The 22,961-nt window shown below is 36.0% G+C and overlaps 1 protein-coding gene across 1 annotated transcript in view; it reads right to left on the bottom strand.

Annotated features, from left to right (window-relative positions):
• Positions 1-2,307: 2,307 nt before the first annotated feature.
• The window catches only part of LOC131962737 (potassium voltage-gated channel subfamily H member 7-like), a 111,099-nt gene continuing 90,445 nt past the window's right edge, over positions 2,308-22,961 (bottom strand). The window contains exons 12-18 of the mRNA XM_059327787.1: positions 21,543-21,795; positions 19,330-19,538; positions 15,293-15,374; positions 12,196-12,486; positions 9,048-9,213; positions 4,314-4,629; positions 2,308-2,818 (exon numbers count right to left, since the gene is read on the bottom strand). Coding sequence (XP_059183770.1) covers positions 2,528-2,818; positions 4,314-4,629; positions 9,048-9,213; positions 12,196-12,486; positions 15,293-15,374; positions 19,330-19,538; positions 21,543-21,795 — 1,608 coding nt within the window. The 3' untranslated portion in view covers positions 2,308-2,527. The remainder of the gene's footprint in view (positions 2,819-4,313; positions 4,630-9,047; positions 9,214-12,195; positions 12,487-15,292; positions 15,375-19,329; positions 19,539-21,542; positions 21,796-22,961) is intronic.

The following is a 22,961-nucleotide window of genomic DNA, read 5'->3' as shown; positions in this document are numbered from 1 at the left end:
CTCTCTCTTTCTTTAAAAAACCACCTCCAGAGTGCATTTACCTGGAGAAATATACCAAAATTCTGTTATATCATTATTGCTCTCAAAGACTCTTGAGTCTTGTTGTGCTGTGGGATGATATATATTCAGTGTTCTGGGCTTTAGCTTCTCATCTCTTGTGGCATGTTGTTGAACAGGAAGTAGGCACGCTAAACAAACAGACACGCCTCCATGCAGCAGCGAGGAGAGGAAAGCTGTGGCGCCGAGGAAAGAAACGCCTCGACAAGAGTTTCAAGTAGCTTTGTCCCCCGGCGAGAGGGACGACTCGTAGAAAATGAGACTCGTTAGCTACAGCGCTCTGTTAGCATGCTCAGATATCACAGAACATGCTGCAGACCACCTGGTGGCTGCAGAACACACCACACTGAAAAAAAAGGGTCTAAAAACCAGATAAAACAGGAAATCTGAGGGAAATGATCCTGCTGCATGGACAGATAATTTACCTTGACAAGATTTATTAAATTAACCCTTTTAGGCCTGTAAAAACTGCCTGGAAAACCTTTAAAATCAGCCCCTAAAACCTGAAGTTTTCCTGTAAATTCAACAGAAGTGTCAACTCTTCCTACTAAATAATAGATTTTTCAGCCTCTGTAGCAGATAGAAATGAAATCCAACAAGTATCTGAGAGCTTATAGCTGTTATATCTGAGCTCCCTCCGCTATAGTCGTCTTCCACTATGATTTATAAGTTCTGGAAAAGTCCCATGATGCACTGGGACACACATGTATTCTCATCTAGTGTCTTTTTGTGTCTTTTTTTTAGTAAATTTGTGTCTTTTTGTCTTTTTTTTTTGTCATTTTGTGTCTATTTTTTAGTCAATTTGTGTCTTTTTTGGTCATTTTGTGTCATTTTGTGTCTTTTTGGTCATTTTGTGTCTTTTTTTTGTCATTTTGTGTCTTTTTTTTGTCATTTTGTGTCTTTTTTTAGTAATTTTGTGTCATTTTGTGTCTTTTTTGGTCATTTTGTGTCTTTTTTTTAGTCATTTTGTGTCTTTTTGTGTCTTTTTCTGGTCATTTTGTGTCTTTTCTTTAGTCATTTTGTGTCTTTTTGTGTCTTTTTTTGGTCATTTTGTGTCTTTTTTTGGTGATGATTTCAAAGTTCTGGAAAAGTCCCATGATGCATTGGGACACTCCCTCATGGATTCTGATGCATTTCATTGGCCAAGACACCAAAAATAGGTGGAAAAAACTACAAATACTACAAAACCACATATCCGCTTTCCCGCCTTTAATGGTAGAAAAGTGGTAATGCCTTCCCACCTTAAATGGGTTAAGATCTAGAAATAAGCATGTTGAATGCTTAAAATAAGAAATTAACTCTTAAAACAGATAAATTATAGAAATTATGGACTCCTAAATCTAAGTCTTTTTTATCTTGGCAGGAACAAATAATTTGAGTGCACATTTTCTGCACATTTTGCATATAATTTGCACATTCTTCACTGAATTTGCACTAGGTTGTAGGTTGTATATTGTTAAATGTCTTTTTCTATTAGATTGTTTATTTTTTATCTTTATCTAAAAGGTAAATCATTTTGCTGGAACAAAGAAATTTCCCCGCTGTGAGATTAATAAAGTCTAATCTAATCACTCTGCTCGGGCCAGTTCATCACTGCTGGCAGCTTTAATAAATCTGGTTTAAGAGCTAATTTCTTATTTTTAGTGTTCAACATGCTTATTTCTAGATTTAATAATCTTAATTCTAAGAATTCTCTTGGTTTTATTCTGGTTTTAAATAGTTTTATTCTGGTTTTAAGAGCTAATTTCTTATTTTAAGTGTTCAACATGCTCATTTCTAGATTTGATAATCTTAATTCTAAGAATTCTTTTGGTTTTATTCTGGTTTTAAATCGTTTTATTCTTGTTTTAAGAGTTAATTTCTTATTTTAATTGTTCAACATGCTTATTTCTAGATTTAATCATCTTAATTCTAAGAATTCTCTTGGTTTTATTCTGGTTTTAAATCGTTTTATTCTTGTTTTAAGAGTTAATTTCTTATTTTAAGCGTTCAACATGCTTATTTCTAGATTTAATAATCTTAATTTAAGAAATCTTGTCAAAAAATCTTATCTGTCCATGCAGCAAGATCATTTCCCTCAGATTTATCTGTTTTTTAGACACCTTTTTTTAAAATCAGTGTGTGTGCAGAGCTGCAGAAGGTGCAGCAGGACAGAAAGGAGGATGGAACAGAAACAGAAACATGCATATCTCTTTTAGAAAAAGCACATGAGGTGCCTCGTGTTGCTGGCAGTGTTCTAACTATGTACAGGGTAATGTGACTTTACATATGTAATAATATAGTGTATAAATACCTCTGTATAAATGACTTTATACATCTAAATCAGAGTTGGGAGGAAGGGGGCGGGGCTTCCCAGAAGGAATGGAAGAAAGTCTACAGTTTGTTTTTTCCTTTGCATATATGTGCAGTCTCTTTCTTAGACCCTGAGTCGAGCTGGAGAGAGGAGCAGCTCCTACGGTCCCCGCAGCTCCTACGGTCCCGGCAGCTGTCCCGGGTCAGACAGCGGCCTGTGGAGGCCCAACATCCCTGAGCTGCTGCTGCTGGGGACGTCCGGCAGGGACGCCTGGCGGCCCGACGGGAACCGTGGAGGCTGCTGCTGCTGCTGCTGCTGTTGATGCTCTACAGAGTCCTCACTGAGTCTCTGCTCCACACAGTCCCTGTCCCGCTCTAGCAGTCCAGATAAGTTCCCGTCTGGAAGAGTCTCTGTGCCGAGGAGGACCGCGGAGGCTTCTTTGGGTTGGTTCTGGGCCTTTTCTGGGCTCTGAGGGACACAACAGGACAGCAGACAGATTTATCAGAGAAGGTGGACATGATAGAAACATTTATTAAGTTTTACAGAGGTTTAACGTGCAAAATGTTTCTGCAAAGAGAAAAAGTTTAGTCTCAGTCTGCAGACTAAGTTTTAAGACTTTTTACTGAGAATCAGAATCAATGCAACCTGCAGCTTTAGTGTGTGTTTTTTAAAAAAAATCTCTGCAAGGCGTGCACATGCAAATCTTAATATCATCATCCAGAGGTGCATTTCATCTCCTTCTACAGCAGTCTGACCCCAAAATAAACTGATTTTCTGTCACATAATTGCAAAAAAACGATGCAGAAATAACTAGTTTAACGTGCGAAAGTGTTTCTGCAAAGAGCCAAAGTTTAGTCTCAGTCTGCTCTGTCTGCAGATTAACTTTTAAGACTTTTTACTGAGTGAACAGAATCAATGCAACCTGCAGCTTTAGTGTGTTGAGTGAGTTGCTTCCAAAGTTAAAGATTTTTTTTTATCTCTGCAAGGCATGCATGTGCAGATCTTGAATTACTATCATCATCCAGAGGTGCATTTCATCTCCTTCTACAGCAGTCTGACCCCAAAATAAACTGATTTAGCTATTATTAAATTGCAAAAAAACGGTTAAAAGATGCAGAAATAACTAGAACATGATGCAGAAGTTTTACAGAGGTTTTAACGTGCAAAAGTGTTTCTGCAAAGAGCCAAAGTTTAGTCTCAGTCTGCAGATGGATCAGATTAACTTTTAAGACTTTTTACTGAGTGAACAGATCACTGAATCAATGCAACCTGCAGCTTTAGTGTGTGTTGAGTGAGTTCCTTCCAAAGTTAAAGATTTTTTTAATCTCTGCAAGGCGTGCACATGCAGATCTTGAGATGCATTTCATCTCCTTCTCCAGGAGCTGCTACTAAAGCAGTCTGACTCCAAAATAAACTGGTTTTGCTTTAACTAAAGTGCAAAAAAAAAAGGTCAAAAGTATGCAGAAATAACTAGAAGATGATGCAGACGTGTAAAAAGTCTGAGTTCATGCTGTGTCAGGTCTATCTGCAAGACGACAAGTAAACACGTTTTAAAATGCTTGTTTTCTGACTGGAGTTCTGCACAAAAACAGCCGGACTCTGCAGGAGATTTAACAGCACACAGAGAGGAAAAGATGCATGAAAAAACATTCACTTTGGAAGATGATTTGAAGCTTTTTATGAGCTTGTTAGAGAGCAGAAACTCTCATGTTTCAGCCACTGATATGTGCACAGAATCCTAAAAGTTTTCTTTCTTTCTTTCTCTAACAGTTATTTCCTAGGCAGCACACATGTGCACAAAATTAAGCTAATCTTTTTTTTAAGGCTTTTTTTTGTCATTGCTCTTTATCTTACAGGTGTAGTGAGGAAAGCATGATGAGATCTAGTGTCTGTTTGTTGGATTTATTGGACAGTGTGAGTGTAAAAGTGTTGGTGCTGCAGCAGGTGTTAGTGTTGTTGGTACCTGAGTGGGAGGAGGAGGAGCCGGGGAGAGGCTGAGCTCCGTCTGCAGGGCCGACAGCGGCTGGATCCTGATGGTGACGGGCCTCTGGTACTCCGGGCTGGAGGTGACGGGCCTCTGGTACTCCGGGCTGGAGGTGACGGGCCTCTGGTACTCCGGGCTGGAGGTGACGGGCCTCTGGTACTCCGGGCTGGAGGTGACGGGCCTCTGGTACTCCGGGCTGGAGGTGACGGTGCTGTAGGCGGGCGGACCGGACGCCGTCTGTCTCTGCAGCAGCTGCAGGATCGCCTGGATGTCTGACGTCATCTGGGACTCCAGTCTGACACAGAAATAATAATAATAAGAAGTTACTATAAGAAGGAGCTACAATAAGAAGAAGTTACTATAAGAAGAAGTTACAATAAGAAGAAGTTACTATAAGAAGAAGTTACTATAAGAAGAAGTTACTATAAGAAGAAGTTACAATAAGAAGAAGTTACTATAAGAAGAAGTTACAATAAGAAGAAGTTACTATAATAATAATAATAATAAGATCTACTGCTGAACTTCCACAAGCTGAAAACAGGATTGTGATTTTTTAAATATATTTTTAAATATTCTTTCTTTCTACACTTCATATTTTCTATTCAAGCTATTTTTTTTAGTTACTTGTCTTAATCTATATCTTTATTTGCACAAATTCAGCAAATTCCCTGCATGTGAAAACCTCGCCGAACAAGGCAATAAAAACGTATCTAAAGTCATAATATGAAAATTCTATATGCCAATATCACATTTAATACAGATTATTATTTATTTTTATTCTTAATAATCTAATTTTATTCCAGACATGACACAATACCAAAATAAAAAGCCCATAAAATGAAAAAATACAAAAAAAAAACAACCCTGAAATTAAATGTCTGAAAACAAGTCAGATGAACTTAAATTAACAAATTTAAATTAATTTAAGAAGCTGTATTAAAAATGCTTGGAACATTAAAGGTGTTTTTTTGTGTTTATTTTTGATGTGTTTATAATGTAAAATGCACTGATTGATTTATGGTCAGTACTGGTTCTGACCACTAGAGGGCAGCTCAGCCTCACAGCTGATTTATATATAAATATGAAACTCATCCTGCAGGAAGAAAAGAACTGATAGGAGTAAAAATACTCAATTACAACATTTTTCACTTGTCTAAAGGTGAAAACAAGCATAAAAAACATTACTTTGTGATTTAATAATTCATGCACAAAATGGTTTAAGTATCACAAGTAAAATACTTTTGTATACTGATGCAAAAAAATGTTAAATGTAAAAGTTAGATGTAAAATAAACTGATATATTATTATTATTATTATTATTATAATTATTATATAAGTAATTTAATCTTATTTCAATTTTTTATTATTACTTTTTTGTTATTTATTTAAAATTCATTTTCTTTTATTTACATTTTTTAAATTTGTTTTCCAGTTGTTTGCAAATAAGCAAACATCATACATTTATTTTATCAAAGCATACATTATTTTTATTTTATCAAAGCATTTAATTCAATTAGTATTCTATTATTTTTAAAATTTTTGTTTTACTTTTTTCAATTTCTTTTTCAGCACATTTAAATTTTATTAAGTTCAAGAAAATATGTTTTTTCTTCAAGTATTTGAATATTATTTCTGTATTTTATTATTATTACTTTTCTGTTATTTATTTAAAATGTATTTTCTTTTATTTACATTTTTTTATTTGTTTTCCAGTTGTTTGCAAATAAGCAAACATCATGCATCTATTTTATCAAAGCATTTATTATTATTATTTTATTTTATTTAATGAAAGCATTTATTTCAATTAGTATTATTATATACTATTATTTTTTACATTTTTGTTTTACTTCTTTTACATTTCTTTTTCAATACAATTAAATTGAATTAAATTCAAGAAAATATTTTTTTCTTCAAGTAATTGAATATTATTTCTATATTTTATTATTATTATTATTTTGTTATTTATTTAAAATTTATTTTATTTTATTTACATTTTTTTTAATGTGTTTTCAAATATGTGAAACATCTTGAACGTAATGGAGCAGAAATGCAAAGTTACAGCGGATTAATACACTCCTAAAAACAGATTAAATTAATTAGTTGAGGATATTTTTCTGCAGGATTTTAACTGTGTGATGCAAGAAGAACAGAGTTATGATTTGATGTTCTAATGTATATTTTAAGAGGTGATGTGTGCAGAGAGGGATCTTTCTGAGCTGCAGGTAGAAAGAATGAACACCTGCACTGTGTGTCATCACCCAATGCACCAAGTTACATCACTGCTGAATCACCTCTTTACCTTTTTATAGTCAGAGCTTCAGTAAAAAGGAGAAAGCATGGAGGGAAGCCCTGTCTGCTGCCTGTTTAGCTCTTTACATCACAATCAGTGTGAATAAAACACTTTGGCTGCAGCTGCAGAAAACCTCCTCTCAAAAACAAGAAAAAAAGGACAAAAACCAGGTGTATTTTGCTTAAAAAAATCAAAATTATCTGCCAATGGAACAAGAAAATTTGTCTTGTCAAGACTTTCCAAAGCAGGGTTCTCAAACTCTAATTACCACTGGAGGCAGTATCAAAATGACCAAAAAAAGACATAAAATTACAAAAAAAAAAGACACAAAATGACAAAAAAATAAACAGAATTACCAAAAAAGACACAAAAGTATTTAAAAAAGACACAAAATGACCCCAAAAAATAAACAGAATTACCAAAAAAGACACTCAATTTTTAAAAAAAGACACAAAATGACCCAAAAAGACACAAAATTATTTAAAAAAGACACAAAATTACAAAAAAAACACACAATTATTTTAAAAAAGACACAAAATCATTTAAAAAAGACACAAAATTAACAAAAAAAGACACAAAATTACCAAGAAAAGACACAAAATTACCAAGAAAAGACAAAATTATTAAAATAGAAACAAAATTACCAAGAAAAGACACAGAATTACAAAAAAAAGACACCAAATTATTTAAAAAAGACACAAAATTATTAAAAAAGACACAATTATTAAAAAAAAAAAGACACAAAATTACCCCCCCCAAAAAAGACACAAAATTATTTTAAAAAGTAACTAAAGGGACCTTCCACACACAACACGGTAAAGTGCCATTCATATAAAACTCACATTAAACTTTCATATCAAGGTGGGGGCCACAAATATCATCACGAGGGCCACAATTGGCCCGGGGGCCACCAGTTGGAGACCCCTGGTTGAGATCCATTATGTTGTGCATCAAAGGGTTAAAGGACCAAAACACTTAAAACAAGTGAAAGATGCTGACTAAGAATCTTATCAGAGAGAAAATCAGCATAAATCCCGTTGATCTGAGATATTTAATGTGACTTTCTGCAGAGTGGAGAATGAGTTCTGGTCCCGATCCTCAACTAGTGACAGAAACAGGAACATCCTGTGTTGTGTGTGCAGCTTTCAGCAGGATGACGTGTCACCTGGTGGCTGCTGCTGCTGCTGCTGCTAGTCTATAAATAGTCCTGACTGTCTGACTGACTGACTGTTGGAGCTCCAGCTGAGAATCAGCCAGGCGGCGCTGCTGCAGCCTCAAACCTCTCTGATTAGACTGCTGCAGCCTGGAGGAGTCTGTAGTCTCACACTCTAAACTACAACACAACTCAGATTTAATTCACATTAATCTAAGTCTGATTCATCAGAAACATTATAGTTAGAATTAGACTCCTGGAACATTTTACAACAACTAAAAAAGCTCAAATCGCTGCAGCAGAATCACAGACAGATGTATTATTAGTCCCTTCATTAGGTGTTAAAATCTGCCGCCTACATTACCCACAATGCAACTCTGCTGCTGCCACTTCACTCACAGACCCAGGTGTGTTGTGATCGTCTTTTTTTATATTTATATATTTTTCAGTTCAATTATGTTGATTAAAGTTATTTTTTTATTATAACAGCTAAAATAGAGCTTTAACAGGTGAATTGGAGCTCTAAAAGGTGAATTGGTGCTCTAACAGGTGAAATGGAGCTCTAACAGGTGAAATGGAGCTCTAACAGGTGAAATAGAGCTCTAACAGGTGAGGTGGAGCTCTAACAGGTGAAATAGAGCTCTAACAGGTGAGGTGGAGCTCTAACAGGTGAAATAGAGCTCTAACAGGTGAAATAGAGCTCTAACAGGTCTTTAACAGGTGAAATAGAGCTCTAACAGGTGAAATAGAGCTCTAACAGGTCTTTAACAGGTGAAATAGAGCTCTAACAGGTGAAATAGAACTCTAACAGTTGTAATAGAGCTCTAACAGGTCTTTAACAGGTGAAATAGAGCTCTAACAGGTGAAATAGAACTCTAACAGGTGTAATAGAGCTCTAACAGGTGTAATAGAGCTCTAACAGGTCTTTAACAGGTGAAATAGAACTCTAACAGGTGTAATAGAGCTCTAACAGGTGTAATAGAGCTCTAACAGGTGTAATAGAGCTCTAACAGGTCTTTAACAGGTGAAATAGAGCTCTAACAGGTGAAATAGAACTCTAACAGTTGTAATAGAGCTCTAACAGGTCTTTAACAGGTGAAATAGAGCTCTAACAGGTGAAATAGAACTCTAACAGGTGAAATAGAGCTCTAACAGGTGAAATAGAACTCTAACAGGTGTAATAGAGCTCTAACAGGTCTTTAACAGGTGAAATAGAGCTCTAACAGGTGAGGTGGAGCTCTAACAGGTGAGGTGAGGTTCCTGTGCTCACCTGTTGAGGTGTTGCTGCAGCAGGTCGAGTCGTTGCTCCACCTCTCCGTAGGTGAGGTCCGTGTCGCTGTCGTCCTCGGCGACGCCACCCGGTGTGTCCTGACACGCCGCCGACTCGTCCACGCCGTTGTCGGGACGCTGACGCACCCACTCGTCTGGATGGAGCTCTACACACACACACACACACACACACACACACACACACGGTAAAGGTGTGTGTTATTGGGGGAAACATCTCCCTTTGATGTGCTTTCCTTTCGTTTAGATTTCTGCAGCAGCAATATGTTTATTAATCTTTTAAGTTATTTCCAATAAAAAGGCACAGGAGCATTAAACTCCAACCTGAATGTTGCAGTAACATTAATCTTTCCTCCTGCGGCCCTCAGGGGGAGTTTATTCTCTCCTTCTGATGTTTCTCCAGCGGAGGAGGAGATTAAATCGGCCTTTTCCTTCATGTTTATAGGAATCAATAACCCTCTGTACTCTGGCAGAAACCCTCTGAATTATGGAACGTTAATATGAAATCAGTTCTCCTGCAGGAGCTTTGTTCTCCGGGTGATTTATGTGGTTACAGCGAACAGTGCGGTGGCTTATTATTATTATTATTATTATTATTATTATTATTACTTTTTGTTATTCATTTACGTTTTTTGTATATATATTTTAAAGCATTTATTTTAATTATTATTCACTTTCAATAAAAAAATAAAAATAAAATAAAAATAAAGAAAATGAACAATAAATAAAATAAATAAAAACAAATAAAATAAATAAAAATGCATAAAATAAATAAAATAAATAAAATAAAAATAAAAAAATAAAATAAATGCATGCTGTTTGCAATCAGTATCTGTGTTTAATATGTTAAGTATTACAACATATTGCACATAATTTATTCACAAAAAATTAATAAATAAAAAAATAAATAAAATAAATAAACAAAATAAATAAAAATAAATAAAATAATAAATAATAAAAAAATAAAAAATAAAAAATAAAAAATAAAAAAATAAATAATATAAATAAAATAAATAAATGCATACTGTTTGCAATCGGTAACTGTGTTTAATATGTTAAGTATAATAAATGAATGAAATAAATGTTAAATAAAGGCTTCTTGTGACGGAGGTTACATGAGGACGTGCTGCAGAAGCACAGACGGAGAACTTGAGGATCCAGAGGAGCAGATTCTGAGTTCTGAGTCTCAGTTTCAGGCTCACTGGAGAAACAATCATCTCCCCGTTCAGTGAATTAAACGTGAGCGGAGTGATTTTAGCTCCTGTTGGCTGTAAATCTGTGCTTTGGTCACGGCCTCCGATCAGACGGGGTGACCCCTGCACATAATCCTCTTATGTTTTATTACTGAGTGGGTTTTAGGTTTCACCGTAATGACACATAATCCCTGTTTGGATTTTTAATAGGTGTGACATTCCTCCTCCGGGGCTTAGGATCCTTTTCTCTCTCTCTCTTTTATTTTTTTGGGATTTTTCTAAATTAACTTCTGAGCCAGTTTCCATTCTGCAGGGAAACTTTAGAGGGCGAGCTCGTGGCTTCACAGCAAATTTGCTTTTCACAGAAGGAATCAAAACCAAATACTGCATGCAATTTATAAGATATGAGCAGAATATTGCTTTAAAACACTCTTAGAATAAACACTAGATGTGCTGCAGAGATATCTACTGATATTAACATGCATATGGAGCATGCATTCTGCAGCATTCTGCAGCATTCTGCAGCTTTCTGCAGCTTTCTGCACAAAAACAGAGATTCAGCGTGTAAAAGCATGTTGCAGTGATTAAAATCTACACCTTTAAGTGGAGATACCACATGTTTCATTTATAGATATCATCATGAAACTTCCCCAGTTTCTTATTTACGTTAAGAAAATATTGTTTTGCATCACAAGATTTCAGAAATGTTATGTTTAAACATGCAAATGGGGCGTGAACTCAGTAAATATGCACTATTTTGCATATAATTCCAGCACATAAATCTGAACATTGCATGAAGCAAATTTTAAAGTTATTATTTAATGTTGTTGATATATTAGATTCAACGTTTTTTTGCAGAAGGAAATTGGGATATCTCCTTTTAACATTTCATAAATCAGAAAATATTGCCAAAATCTGAGTCATTCATGGCTCTGTAGTTGCAGAATTTAGTGTTTTCTTTACAGGTTTTGGTGTGTAAACAATTTATATTTGACAGCTTTTGTAATGAGACATGTAGAATGAAGTGATTTTGAGAGAATATCACTATTTTAATCTTAGATTTGGTGACTTTTCCTGATTCATTCATTCATTCATTCACGGAGCATCAAATAATTTAAAAATCTTCACAATGGATAAAGAAAATTTCAAACTTATTATTTTATGTTGTTGATATATTAGAATCAAAGTTTTTTATAGAAGGATATTAGGATATCTATGTTTGTGCCTCTAGAGTACTGCATTGAAGACATTTTTTTGTTTACTAAGATAGTCAAATATACACAGAAATGTTTGGTTTGTGTGTTGTCTTTCCACTTTTCTGCCTGCAGTAACTTGCCAACAATCATATTTTCTAAAGACTGAAACACACGTTACTGAAAATACTTATTTGTGTAAACAAACATTATAAAATCAGCCAATCTGCGGTTGCTGCTGCTCTTTAATTACACAAAGCTGCCAGAACATATCTCATGTGACAAAAGTTCATGAAAGTTAGGAATACAACTAAGTTGAGATTTATTAGAAAAAACTCATTTTGAGAAAACGGCTTTTAAAGATTTTTGTACATTCTTAATGGAAATGACAATTTGAAGATTGAATATTGTATAATATATATACAATATATATTATAATATAGAACATGTAAAACACATAATAAAATCTACTAAATATAGTCAAAAATACACAGAAATGTTTGTTTTGGATGTTTTCTTTCCACTATTCTGAAAGAAGACGTGTTACGGGAGAAAAACAGGCTAAAAAACATGTTTTTTTCTCGAGTCTTGCCTTTTTTTGTGTGGGCACAAACAGACAGATCTGGATTTGACTGCTGATTATTTGGAAGCATCTTATTTTAACTCGTCACTGAGGCTGCTGGGAGCTCTGTGTGTGTGTGTGTGTGTGTCAGGTGTGTGTGTGTGTGTGTGTGTGTGTCGTCACCTTTGTACGGCGCTGTGTTGTCTGCAGCTTGTGTGTCTGCGGCGCTGCTGAGGCCCACGGCGTGGTCCCTAACCACCGGGTAGCCCTGCACACCAGAACACAAGGGCCTCTGCTCCTCCTCCTCCTCCCTGCCCTCCTCCTCCTCTTCCTCCTCGTCCTCCTCCTCGTCCTCCCCCTCCTCGGCTGACTCCCTCCTGTCCTCCGTGGCGGCGGCGTTGGAGGAGGAGGCGTAGATGTGGCGTGCCGGCTTGCTGTCGCAGTAGGAGGCGGCTGGCTCCTTGTTGTGGGAGCCTACAGGGAGAGATGTTAATGAGGAGGAGCACCAGGGGAGCATGGCTGCTCCTCCAGACCTCCTCTGGAGACGCCGCGGCGCTCTCATTACCTCCGACAACAGATTCAGATTGTTTTGCTTCAGGTTGAACTGAGGACAAACAACGTTAGAGGAGATTTTATCATCATGTCTCTGCTGCAGGATCTCTGTCCTCCTCCTGTCTTACACTGGATTCTGACCGACCCGTAACCATGGTGACCGGCCAGATTTTAGCCTGAATCGGAGCCAAACTGCGTTCCTGCAAGTCTAAAAAAATCTGGGTTTATTGTCAAAATCTGCACTGAACATGGCCAGAGAGCCCCACAATGCTCCTGCTCCAGTTAAAACCAGAATAAAACCAGAATAAAACCACTTAAAACCATTTAAAACCAGAATAAAACCTCTTAAAACCACAAAAAAACAGAATAAAACTAGTTAAAACTATTTAAAACCAGAATAAAACCACTTAAAACCAGAATAAAACCATTTAAAACCAGAATAAAACCATTTAAAACAATTTAAATCCAGAATGAAACCAATTAAAACAATTTAAAACCAGAATAAAACAATTTAAAACCAGAATAAAACCATTTAAAACCATTTAAAACCAGAATAAAACCAGTTAAAACAATTTAAATCCAGAATGAAACCAATTAAAACCATTTAAAACCAGAATAAAACAATTTAAAACCAGAATAAAACAATTTTAAACCAGAATAAAACAACAGATTCAGATTGTTTTGCTTCAGGTTGAAGTGAGGACAAACAACGTTAGAGGAGATTTTATCATCATGTCTCTGCTGCAGGATCTCTGTCCTCCTCCTGTCTTACACTGGATTCTGACCGACCCGTAACCATGGTGACCGGACAGATTTCAGCCTGAATCGGAGCCAAACTGCTGAGTGTTGCTGCGTCTCTGCAAGTCCCGAGTCTCCCGGCTGTTACAAGTCAGATTACACGCCAGGCTCCGTCTGACTGAAGATCTGGCTCTAAAAAAATCTGGATTTATAATCAAAGACTGCACTGAACATGGCCAGAGACCCCCACAACACTCCTGCTCCAGTTAAAACCAGAATAAAACCAGTAAAAACCAGAATAAAACCACTTAAAACCAGAATAAAACAATTTAAAACCAGTTAAAACCAGAATAAAACCATTTAAAACCATTTAAAACCAGAATTAAACCATTTAAAACCAGAATTAAACCATTTAAAACCATTAGAATCATTTTAACCCTGCACCCTCTATATGTAACATTATAATGCACATTGCAAATATTAATACTGTAAACTTGCACGGCCAATAATTCCATATTTGTGCACATTGTTTCTACTGTATATGCTTTTTGCATGTTGGCTTTTTGTCTGATCCACTTGCCTTAATCTTTATCTATGTTTCAGTACTTTGTTGGTTCTTTTGCACCAATAAACCACAGCAAACTCTTACACGGCAATAAAAACAATTCTGACTCTGAATGAGCCTAAAAAACTGAACCAAGATGAAGAAAACCACTGCAACAAATAGAGAAATCTGACATTTACTCGACTGGACTGATGTTAGAAGTGCAGAAGAAAAGAGAAACACGTCTCAGATGTTTCTCTAGTAAAGTTCACTCTGCAGAGTTCAGATTCTCCTTTAAACATCTGATCGATCCAAACTCTGTTCAGAAAACAAACATTTTAAAAGTTCTCTGCTTGTCGTCTTGCAGAGAAAGCTGACAGAGCATGAAGTTAAAATATATCTGGTGAGAAACAGCAGCACAGAAGCCACAGTGTGTCCAAGATAAGCTTCTTTTTATCTTTGTGTGATATCTGAGGATGCTGCAGCAGAACAAGAAGCAAGAAAAGTGTTTAACATCCTCAGCAAGATCTATAATCACTCAACAGCAGCTCACAATCTGCAACTCTGCAAACAACAACCAGCATCAACCTGCAGCACACAACAAACTAGACAAGTTCTGCAAGTAAATAAGTCAACTAAGTTCACTCTGCAGAGTTCAGACACTCCTTCAAAACATCTGGTTTATCCAAACTCTGTCCAGAAAACAAGCGTTTTAAAAGCTGCTGCTTGTCGTCGTGCAGAGAAAGCTGACAGAACATGAAGTTAAACTATATCTTGCAAAAGTTTTCCTGAATGCACAGCAACACAGAAGCCTCAATGTGTCCTGTAACAGGCAGACAAGCTTGTTTTTAGCTTATTGTGATAGCTGAGGATGCTGCAGCAGAACAAGAAGCAAAAACTGTGTTCAACATCCTCAAGAAGATCTGAAATCAGTCAACAGCAGCTGACAATCTGCAGCTCTGCAAACACAACAACCAGCATCAACCTGCAGCAGACAACAAACTAGACAAGTTCTGCAAGCTGCAAGAAAATAAGTCAACTAAGTTCACTCTGCAGAGTTCAGACACTCCTTCAAAGCTTCTGATCGATCAGAAAAAGGAGCGTTTCAGGAGTTGTGTGCAGAGAAAGGTGACGGAGCGTGAAGAGAAAGCAGCAGCAGAAGCAGATTACTGTCAGGAGGTGAAATATGTCCTGCAGGAGACCAGCTGAGGCTGTTTTCATCCTTTATGAAGCTGCATTGCTGTTTATGACTTGTGACCCGACAGGCCAGAAGAGTGACGAGTCAGCAGAGCATGACAACATAAAACAGCTTTATTATGAGTTATGAATCCCTGCAGCCAGTCAGGAAGGTGCAAAGATGATCAATGCAACAGAAACAACATAGATAATTATGTCAGAGACATTTTTATATGGTGTGGATGATGATTTAATGATTTAAAGGCTGACCTGTGGAGCTTTTCCTTCTGTAGGAGACTCGTCTCCGACTCGCCAAGTCGTCCCCGTTAGAGTCAGCAGCTGGAGGACTCGTCTGTGAGGAGAACAGCTGTGTTACATTATTATTCATAATAATATTACTCTCTATAATATTAAGTTGAGACACGTCTGAGTGGAAAGCTGAGAGACTAATTTTCTTAACGTGCATGTAAAACCCAGTGTTGCTTGTTTGTCATTATCACTAATTTTTCCTTTTCAGTGCAACAAACATTTGTGCAAATAGTCATTTTAACCTAAAATATTGAGTCAAAAAGCAAGATTTGTTTGAGTTAACTCCACTGTTTTTGTCTTCTTGACATAAAACGGTTTCACAGCATGGACATTCAAATGTTTAAGTTGAAACAACAAGTTTTACAGCGTGTGATGCAGCTGCATCATTTTGTGTCTTTTTTAGTAATTTTGTGTCTTTTTTGGGGTAATTTTGTGTCTTATTTTGTAGTAATTTTGTGTCTTCTTTGTAGTAATTTTGTGTCTTCTTTGTAGTAATTTTGTGTCTTCTTTAGTAATTGTGTCTTTTTTTGGGTAATTTTGTGTCTTTTTTAAAGTAATTTAGTGTCTTTTTTTGTCATTTTGTGTCTTTTTTGTCATTTTGAGTCTTTTTTTGGGTAATTTTGTGTCTTTTTTGGGTAATTTTGTGTCTATTTTTTAATAATTTTGTGTTTTTTTTCAGTGCAACAAACATTTGTGCAAATAGTCATTTTAACCTAAAATATTGAGTCAAAAAGCAAGATTTGTTTGAGTTGACTCCACTGTTTTTGTCTTCTTGACATAAAACTGTTTTGCAGCATGAACATTCAGTTCAGTTCAAGTTCAGTTTTACAGCGTGTGATGATGCAAATTTGGGACGGAAATCATTCTGTTTTTCTCCTGCAGCGTATTTTTTTATTATTTTTCGCCTGCTGTATTTGGACATTTGTGCACCCTGAAGTCCCTAAACAGTCTGTGAGCTGCATAAATCGGGAGACAAAACTCTGTGCAGGAACCCTGGCTTCTCTTCTGTTTCAGCTCTCAGACTGGTTAGGACCCCAGGACGCACAAAGACTCACACACAAGAGGACACGACAACACATTTTACTGCAGCAGAAACTCTGCATGGGTTCTGCAGCAAACAGCTTCTGATAAAGTGCATAAAGTGGGCATGTCACACTTTTTCTGTCATTTTGTGTCTTTTTTGGTCATTGTGTCTTTTTTTTTTGTAATTTTGTTTCTTTTTTTGGGTCATTTTGTGTCTTTTTTTGTAATTTTGTGTCTTTTTTTGGTATTTTTGTGTCTGTTTCTAATAATTTTTCTGTCTTTCTTAAGTAATTTAATGTTTTTTCAGTCATTTTTATGTCTTTTTTTGGTCATTGTGTCTTCCTTTGTAATTTTGTGTCTTTTTTCTGTCATTTTGTGTCTTTTTTTAAGTAATTTAGTTTTTTTCTGTCATTTTGTGTCTGTTTTAAGTAATTTAGTTTAAAAAAATATTTGGGTCTTTTTTTTTAAAAGTAATTTAATGTTTTTTCAGTAATTTTTGTGTCTTTTTTGGTCATTGTGTCTTTTTTTTTAGTAATTTTGTGTCTTTTTTTGGTCATTGTATCTTTTCTTTTCCTTAAAACAGCCTGAATATTTAATAAAGTATCAGACGAAACAGAGAAGAGAAGCCAGAGTTCCTGCACAGAGTTTAGTCTCCAGATTTCTGCAGCTCACAGAATGTTTAGGACCCCAGGATGCACAAAGACTCACACACAAGACACAATAACACATTTACTGCAGGAGAAACACTGCATGGGTTCTGTCCTAAATTTGCATTTAATTATCATAAATATCTAAAATATCTAAAACTGCATGTTTTCTTCTGCCTAAAACGGCATGATTGGTATAAAGATACAGACTCACTGCAATAAAAACGCTACTATGAGGACTAACATCATCAAAAAATGAAGAAAATTGGGCTCATTGAATCCACAAGAGTCTCAGCTTTCCAGCTGGGCTGTTGAGATAGGCCTTCAAAATAAAAGCCCCACAAAGTAGCTATATCTCCACAGTTTAGTGGAATAAAAGCCTGAGAGGTCACTTTGTGTCTTGGCAGGAAACTCATGAGTATAAGTACTTCCTCCAAGTAATTAAATCTGAATAAAAAAGATAATGACGGGTAATATAACGGGAATTTTCTAGTTGTCTTTAATGCCTCAGATGATCCGTGTTTCTGGGAATAAAAGCTAATTTAGACATTTCCTTTAATGTGGAAGACGAGAGAGAGAGAGATAGATAGAGATATTAGAGGAGAGAGGGAGGGCTGGACATGATGGAGGCTGTAATTATGATGAAGTGAATGTGGTGGAGGCCCGTGGCATTATGTGAACAAGAGTTTTAATTATCCTCTAAAACGGAGCGAGGAGCGCACTTTGTCTCGACCTCCTGTTATTTATTCAGAGAGGAGGAAAGAGGAGACGCAGACAGAAGGAGACACCAGGAGCTTCTGATCACATTACTGCAAAAAAACAGGAGAAACAACAAGACGAGCATCGTTTCTGTTGCTTAGTTAAAGGAAACGAGAGCAACCGTTTCAGTTAAACGCTCAGTTTCCTGCAGCAGCAGCAGGTGTGGAGGAGGACGGGGACAGAGGTTTTAGGGGGAGATAGAAGGTGAAAAGAAGAAGAAAGTGGTGTGCATCATCTGAAAGCTGCAAATTAGCTGCATGTACAGAGGTTATAGTCATAAATATTCCATAAAAGTGTTAATTTATTAAAATAAATCATTAAAGTGGATTAAAAGGGTTTAGAACATTATGATATACCTCTCCAATGCTCAATTATCTCTCATAAGTCTTACAATTTGTTGGTTTGCTGCTAAATTGATCAAATTTTCTACTCAAGAATTGATGAAAAATGGTCAAAAACACCAAGAACCTGAGGAACAGCAGAGAAAAATCCATGACGTGATTCCAAACTAAGCTCAGATATTCCTTTATTAGTCCCACAACAGGATCATTTTCAGTGTTACAGCAGCAAAAATAGAAAGCAGCATCAATAAAATAACATAAAGAGAACTAGAACGAGCTGCTGCAACAAGCTTGTTTTTATTTTCTGCAAGAAATGCATTTTGTTTTTGTTGTGTTGTCTGCTAAAAATAAATAATCTCCTTATAGTGACTCTAGTGTGTAAAGCCATTTATCCTCTGGATGCTCCAGCTCTCTAGTATGAAAAATACACACAAACACACTATTACTGATCATTCCTCAGGTTTTGATTAATTATCCTTGGTGTACATTAAACTCACAGGGAAGGAGAAGAAAAATAATAAAAAGTATGACGGCCAATTGTGGCCCTCGTGATGATATTTTGTGGCCCCCACCTTGATATGAAAGTTTATTATCTGCAGTGAAGAAGTGGAAATGTTATGTAATGTAATTTTGTGTCTTTTTAAAATAATTTTGTGTCTTTTTTTGGTATTTTTGTATCTTTTTTTGGTATTTTTGTAGCTTTTTCTGTCATTTTGTGCCTTTTTTGGGGTCATTGTGTCTTTTTTTTGTAATTTTGTGTCTCTTTTAAGTAATTTAGTTTTTTTCTGTCATCTTGTGTCTTTTTATTAGTAATTTTGTATTGTTGTGTTGTGTTTTTTGTAATTTTGTGTCTTTTTTGGGTCATTGTGTCTTTTTTTGAAATTTTGTGTCTTTTTTTGTTATTTTGTGTCTTTTTCCAATAATTTTGTGTCTTTTTTAAGTAATTTAATGTTTTTTTCAGTATTTCTGTGTCTTTTTTGGTCATTGTGTCTTTTTTTGTAATTTTGTGTCTTTTTTAAGTAATTTTGTTTTTTTCTGTCATTTTGTGTCTTTTTAATAGTAATTTTGTGTCTTTTTTGGGTAATTTTGTGTCTTTGGTATAGCGACCTGGCCCAGCCTCAAAGTGAGGTGTTTCTGAGCTCTCTTCAGGTCACTCTCCCATTCATTCCAATGTGAAACACAGATTTCCACTGATTCTTAAATAGCTGCAGTTAGAGACAGGGATTACCTTGACTACTTTCTCATCCCGCAGGTCAAAGGTCAGCTCCAGGTTGGTCAGGAAGTGGTCGGCGAACTCGGGGTACATGTCGAGCACCTCCAGGATCTCCTCCCTCTGGATGGTGTGCAGGTCGCAGTAGCTCAGCGCCCGGACGTCCGCACACGACTTCCCCGGCTTGGTGAACAGGTGGATCATCTCGCCGAAGATGTCGTTCTTACCTGGAGGGAAACACCAGAACTGTCAGCTGATCCAGGAGGGAAACACAAGAACTGTGAGCTGGTCCAGGAGGGACACACAAGTTCAGCAGGGACTCTGGTGGTCTACAGCAGCTATTCTCAACCTTGGGGTCGGGACCCCAATTGGGGTCTTGAGATGATTTCTGGGGGTCACCAAATCATTTTGGAAGTCAGCTCTGTCTCCACTGTGTTAAAGTGTTCATGTGTTAATGTGTTTTAGTCTTTTTGGTCACTTAATGTCTTTTTTTGTTCATTTTGTGTTTTTTTTTGTCATTTTGTGTCTTTTTTTTGGTCAGTTTGTTTCCTTTTTTGGTAATTTTGCATCTTTTTTTAGTCATTTTGTGTCTTTTTTTGGTCATATTGTTTCTTTTTTGGGTAATTTTGTGTCTTTTTTTTGTCATTTTGTGGTCAATTTGTGTCGTTTTTGGTCATTTTGTGTCTTTTGGTCATTTTGTGTCTTTTTTTTGTTCATTTTGTGTTTTTTTTGTAATTTTGTGTCTTTTTTTTGGTCAGTTTGTTTCCTTTTTTGGTCATTTTGCATCTTTTTTTAGTCATTTTGTGTCTTTTTTTGGTCATATTGTTTCTTTTTTGGGTCATTTTGGGTTAAAACTCAACTCTGTTAGTTTTAACTATTTCTAAAAGCCACTTGAGGCTGATGAGTTTGAAGGTTTTTAACTGATAACGTGCATTAAATCGTCCACATTGATGCATTTCTGCAGATTATTAGAGTTTGCACAGATTTGTTTGGTTAGAAAAAAATCTATAAAGTTTTATAGATTCTCAATGAACGATGCGCTGGTTTTAAAGCTGCTGTGTGTGTGTGTGTGTGTGTGTGTGTGTGTGTTTGCAGCAGGTCACATTCATCTTGTTCTCAGCATCGATCCAGGAGATAATTCATGATTTCACCCAGTTAACGCTGCAGCCACACCATCACTGTGTGGTTCCACATGTGTTAAAGTGTTGGAGTCAGCATTTCTCCTGGTCGAGAGGAGGAGGAGGAGGAGGAGGAGGAAGAGGAGGAGCAGATCTGTTTTAACCTACAACTTCTAAAAGCTGCTGATTCTGGTTCATCACGACCTGAATGTGTCTCCACAACATATCGACTGCATGAACACAGTCATTAATAGAGAGAATAATAAAGAAGGAGCAGGAAACACCTGCAGGAGGAGAGGAGGAGGAGGAGGAGGAGGATGGAGAGGATGGAGCACACCTGAAACTCTGCAGCAGCACTAAACTAATCAATGAGCAGCTGAACGTTTGAAGAAAGTTAAAATATTGAGAATAAATTTGAGAATAAAGTTTAAAAAATAGAATAAATGTTAATAAATGCAATAAAACTACACAAAAAAAAGATTTCAAGACTTCAAAATAAGATTCAACGAGGAATTTTCGACTTATTAATCCAGCCTTCTTCACATTATAGTCTAGACGGAATTGTCCAAAAAGTGAAAGTGAGGAGCATTTATGGGTACAAGTCAGGAACCGGCCTACTTTACTTATTTCAAGGGTGCTGAGTCCAAAAAAAATGGTTCCCAAGCGAAATTTTGAGTTTTGGACCTTCTCATTTGCATATCAAAATGGCGGCCGTTGGTCGTTGGACCATTCCCCCTTAGCTTTTTTGTAAGTAGGCAATCAAAGATGAGGAAATTAAGTTTCTGGATCTATAGTCTAGGGTCAGAGCAAGGATATAGTGGAGGCTCAGTGGCTTTTTTATGTATATAAAATGTATATATATAAATGCAAAATACCAACTTTTAAGGTGAAATTAAGCATAATTTGTGTCATTTTTTTAAGGCCGACATAAATATTCAATCAATATCACTTTTAAATGTTCCAGTTGGTATTTTGCATATATATATATATGCATAAAACAGACACACTTTTCTGAAATCCGTCTAGACTATTAGAAAGTTTCATGAATTGCTCCCATTAAACTCATTTAGCTAAAATCCTGCAGCGTGCAGCAGCATCGTGCAGCGGACCCACCCAGGATGGCGACCACCACGTCGTCTTTGAGGATCTCGATGGAGCCGCGGGACACGAAGTAGAGCGCGGTGAGCACGTCGCCGCCGTGCACCAGCGTGTCTCCGGGCGGGGCGTGCGTGGTCTTGAACCTCATGGCGAGGGCCCTCAGGCAGCCCTTGGTGGCCCCCTGGAAGGCCTTGCAGCCCTGCAGCAGGTTCTTGTTGAGGTGGAGGCAGATATCCGCCTGCAGGCACTCGGGGAAACCCTTCAGGACCTGAGAGGACACGTCAAGAGACACGTCAGCAGCTGCAGGACACCAGGAGGACACCAGGAGGACATGCACGGCTTCATGGTGAGACGGGAGGTTTTAATTTGGGGGGCGAGGAATCCGTCTGTCATTCCTTCTTTATATTTTACATTAGCAACCAAAGGTCAAATAATGAAAAATTGACTGGTTATTTTGTTATTTGTTTTCTATTATAAAAGAAAAAACGGGGAAAAAAATGCTTGTTTTTTCATATTTTAGTATTAGGCTCGGATCGAAAATATGAAATGGAAAAACGTGCACCAGGAATTAATTTGATTTTAATATTTAATTGTTTGGGTTTATGTGAGCCGGAAGTTTGACTGTTGGTCAGTGAGCCTCATTCTCATCTCATAGTCAAACCAGCTGTCCCTATATAATAATAATAATAATAATAATAATAATAATAATAATAATAATAATAATAAATGATAATAATAATAATAATAATACACAATAATAATAATAATAATAATAATAATGATAATAATAATAATAATAATAATAATAATAATAATAATGATAATAATAATATATAATAATAATAATAATAATAATTATAACAACAATAATAATAACAATAACAACAACAACAACAATAATAATAATAACAATGATAATAACAATAATAATAAAAAATAATAAAAAATAAATAATAATTGATAATTAATAATTAAGAAATAATAAATAATAAATAATAATAATAATAAAATTAACAACAATAATATAATAACAACAACAATAATAATAATAACTAACAATAACAATAATAATATAACAATGATAATAATAACAATAATAACAATAATAATAATAATAATAATAAAAAAATATTATGTAGTGCGCCCGTATTGTGATATTTACGGTAAATTCATGTAAAGTGCTCAGAGCGAGCTGACATTAAGGAGAAATACTTTACTGTCATTCTTCTTGCTTTTTTTTTTCCCGGTATAAAACTCTTAAAACCAGCAGAGAGGAGATGAAATATTAACATTACATCAACACAACACGTGAAATATTTAAATTGCGTTGTGCGGAAAATGTATTTGTTGTGTCGACGTAAATAAAGTGTTACACAAACAGGCTCAATACCAGATAAATATGGAAATAAGATTAATTCCATGATATTCACAGAA

The sequence above is a fragment of the Centropristis striata genome, chromosome 24 (genome assembly GCF_030273125.1).
Source record: "Centropristis striata isolate RG_2023a ecotype Rhode Island chromosome 24, C.striata_1.0, whole genome shotgun sequence".
Taxonomy (NCBI): domain Eukaryota; kingdom Metazoa; phylum Chordata; class Actinopteri; order Perciformes; family Serranidae; genus Centropristis; species Centropristis striata.
This window is presented reverse-complemented; position numbering and strand designations above follow the sequence as displayed.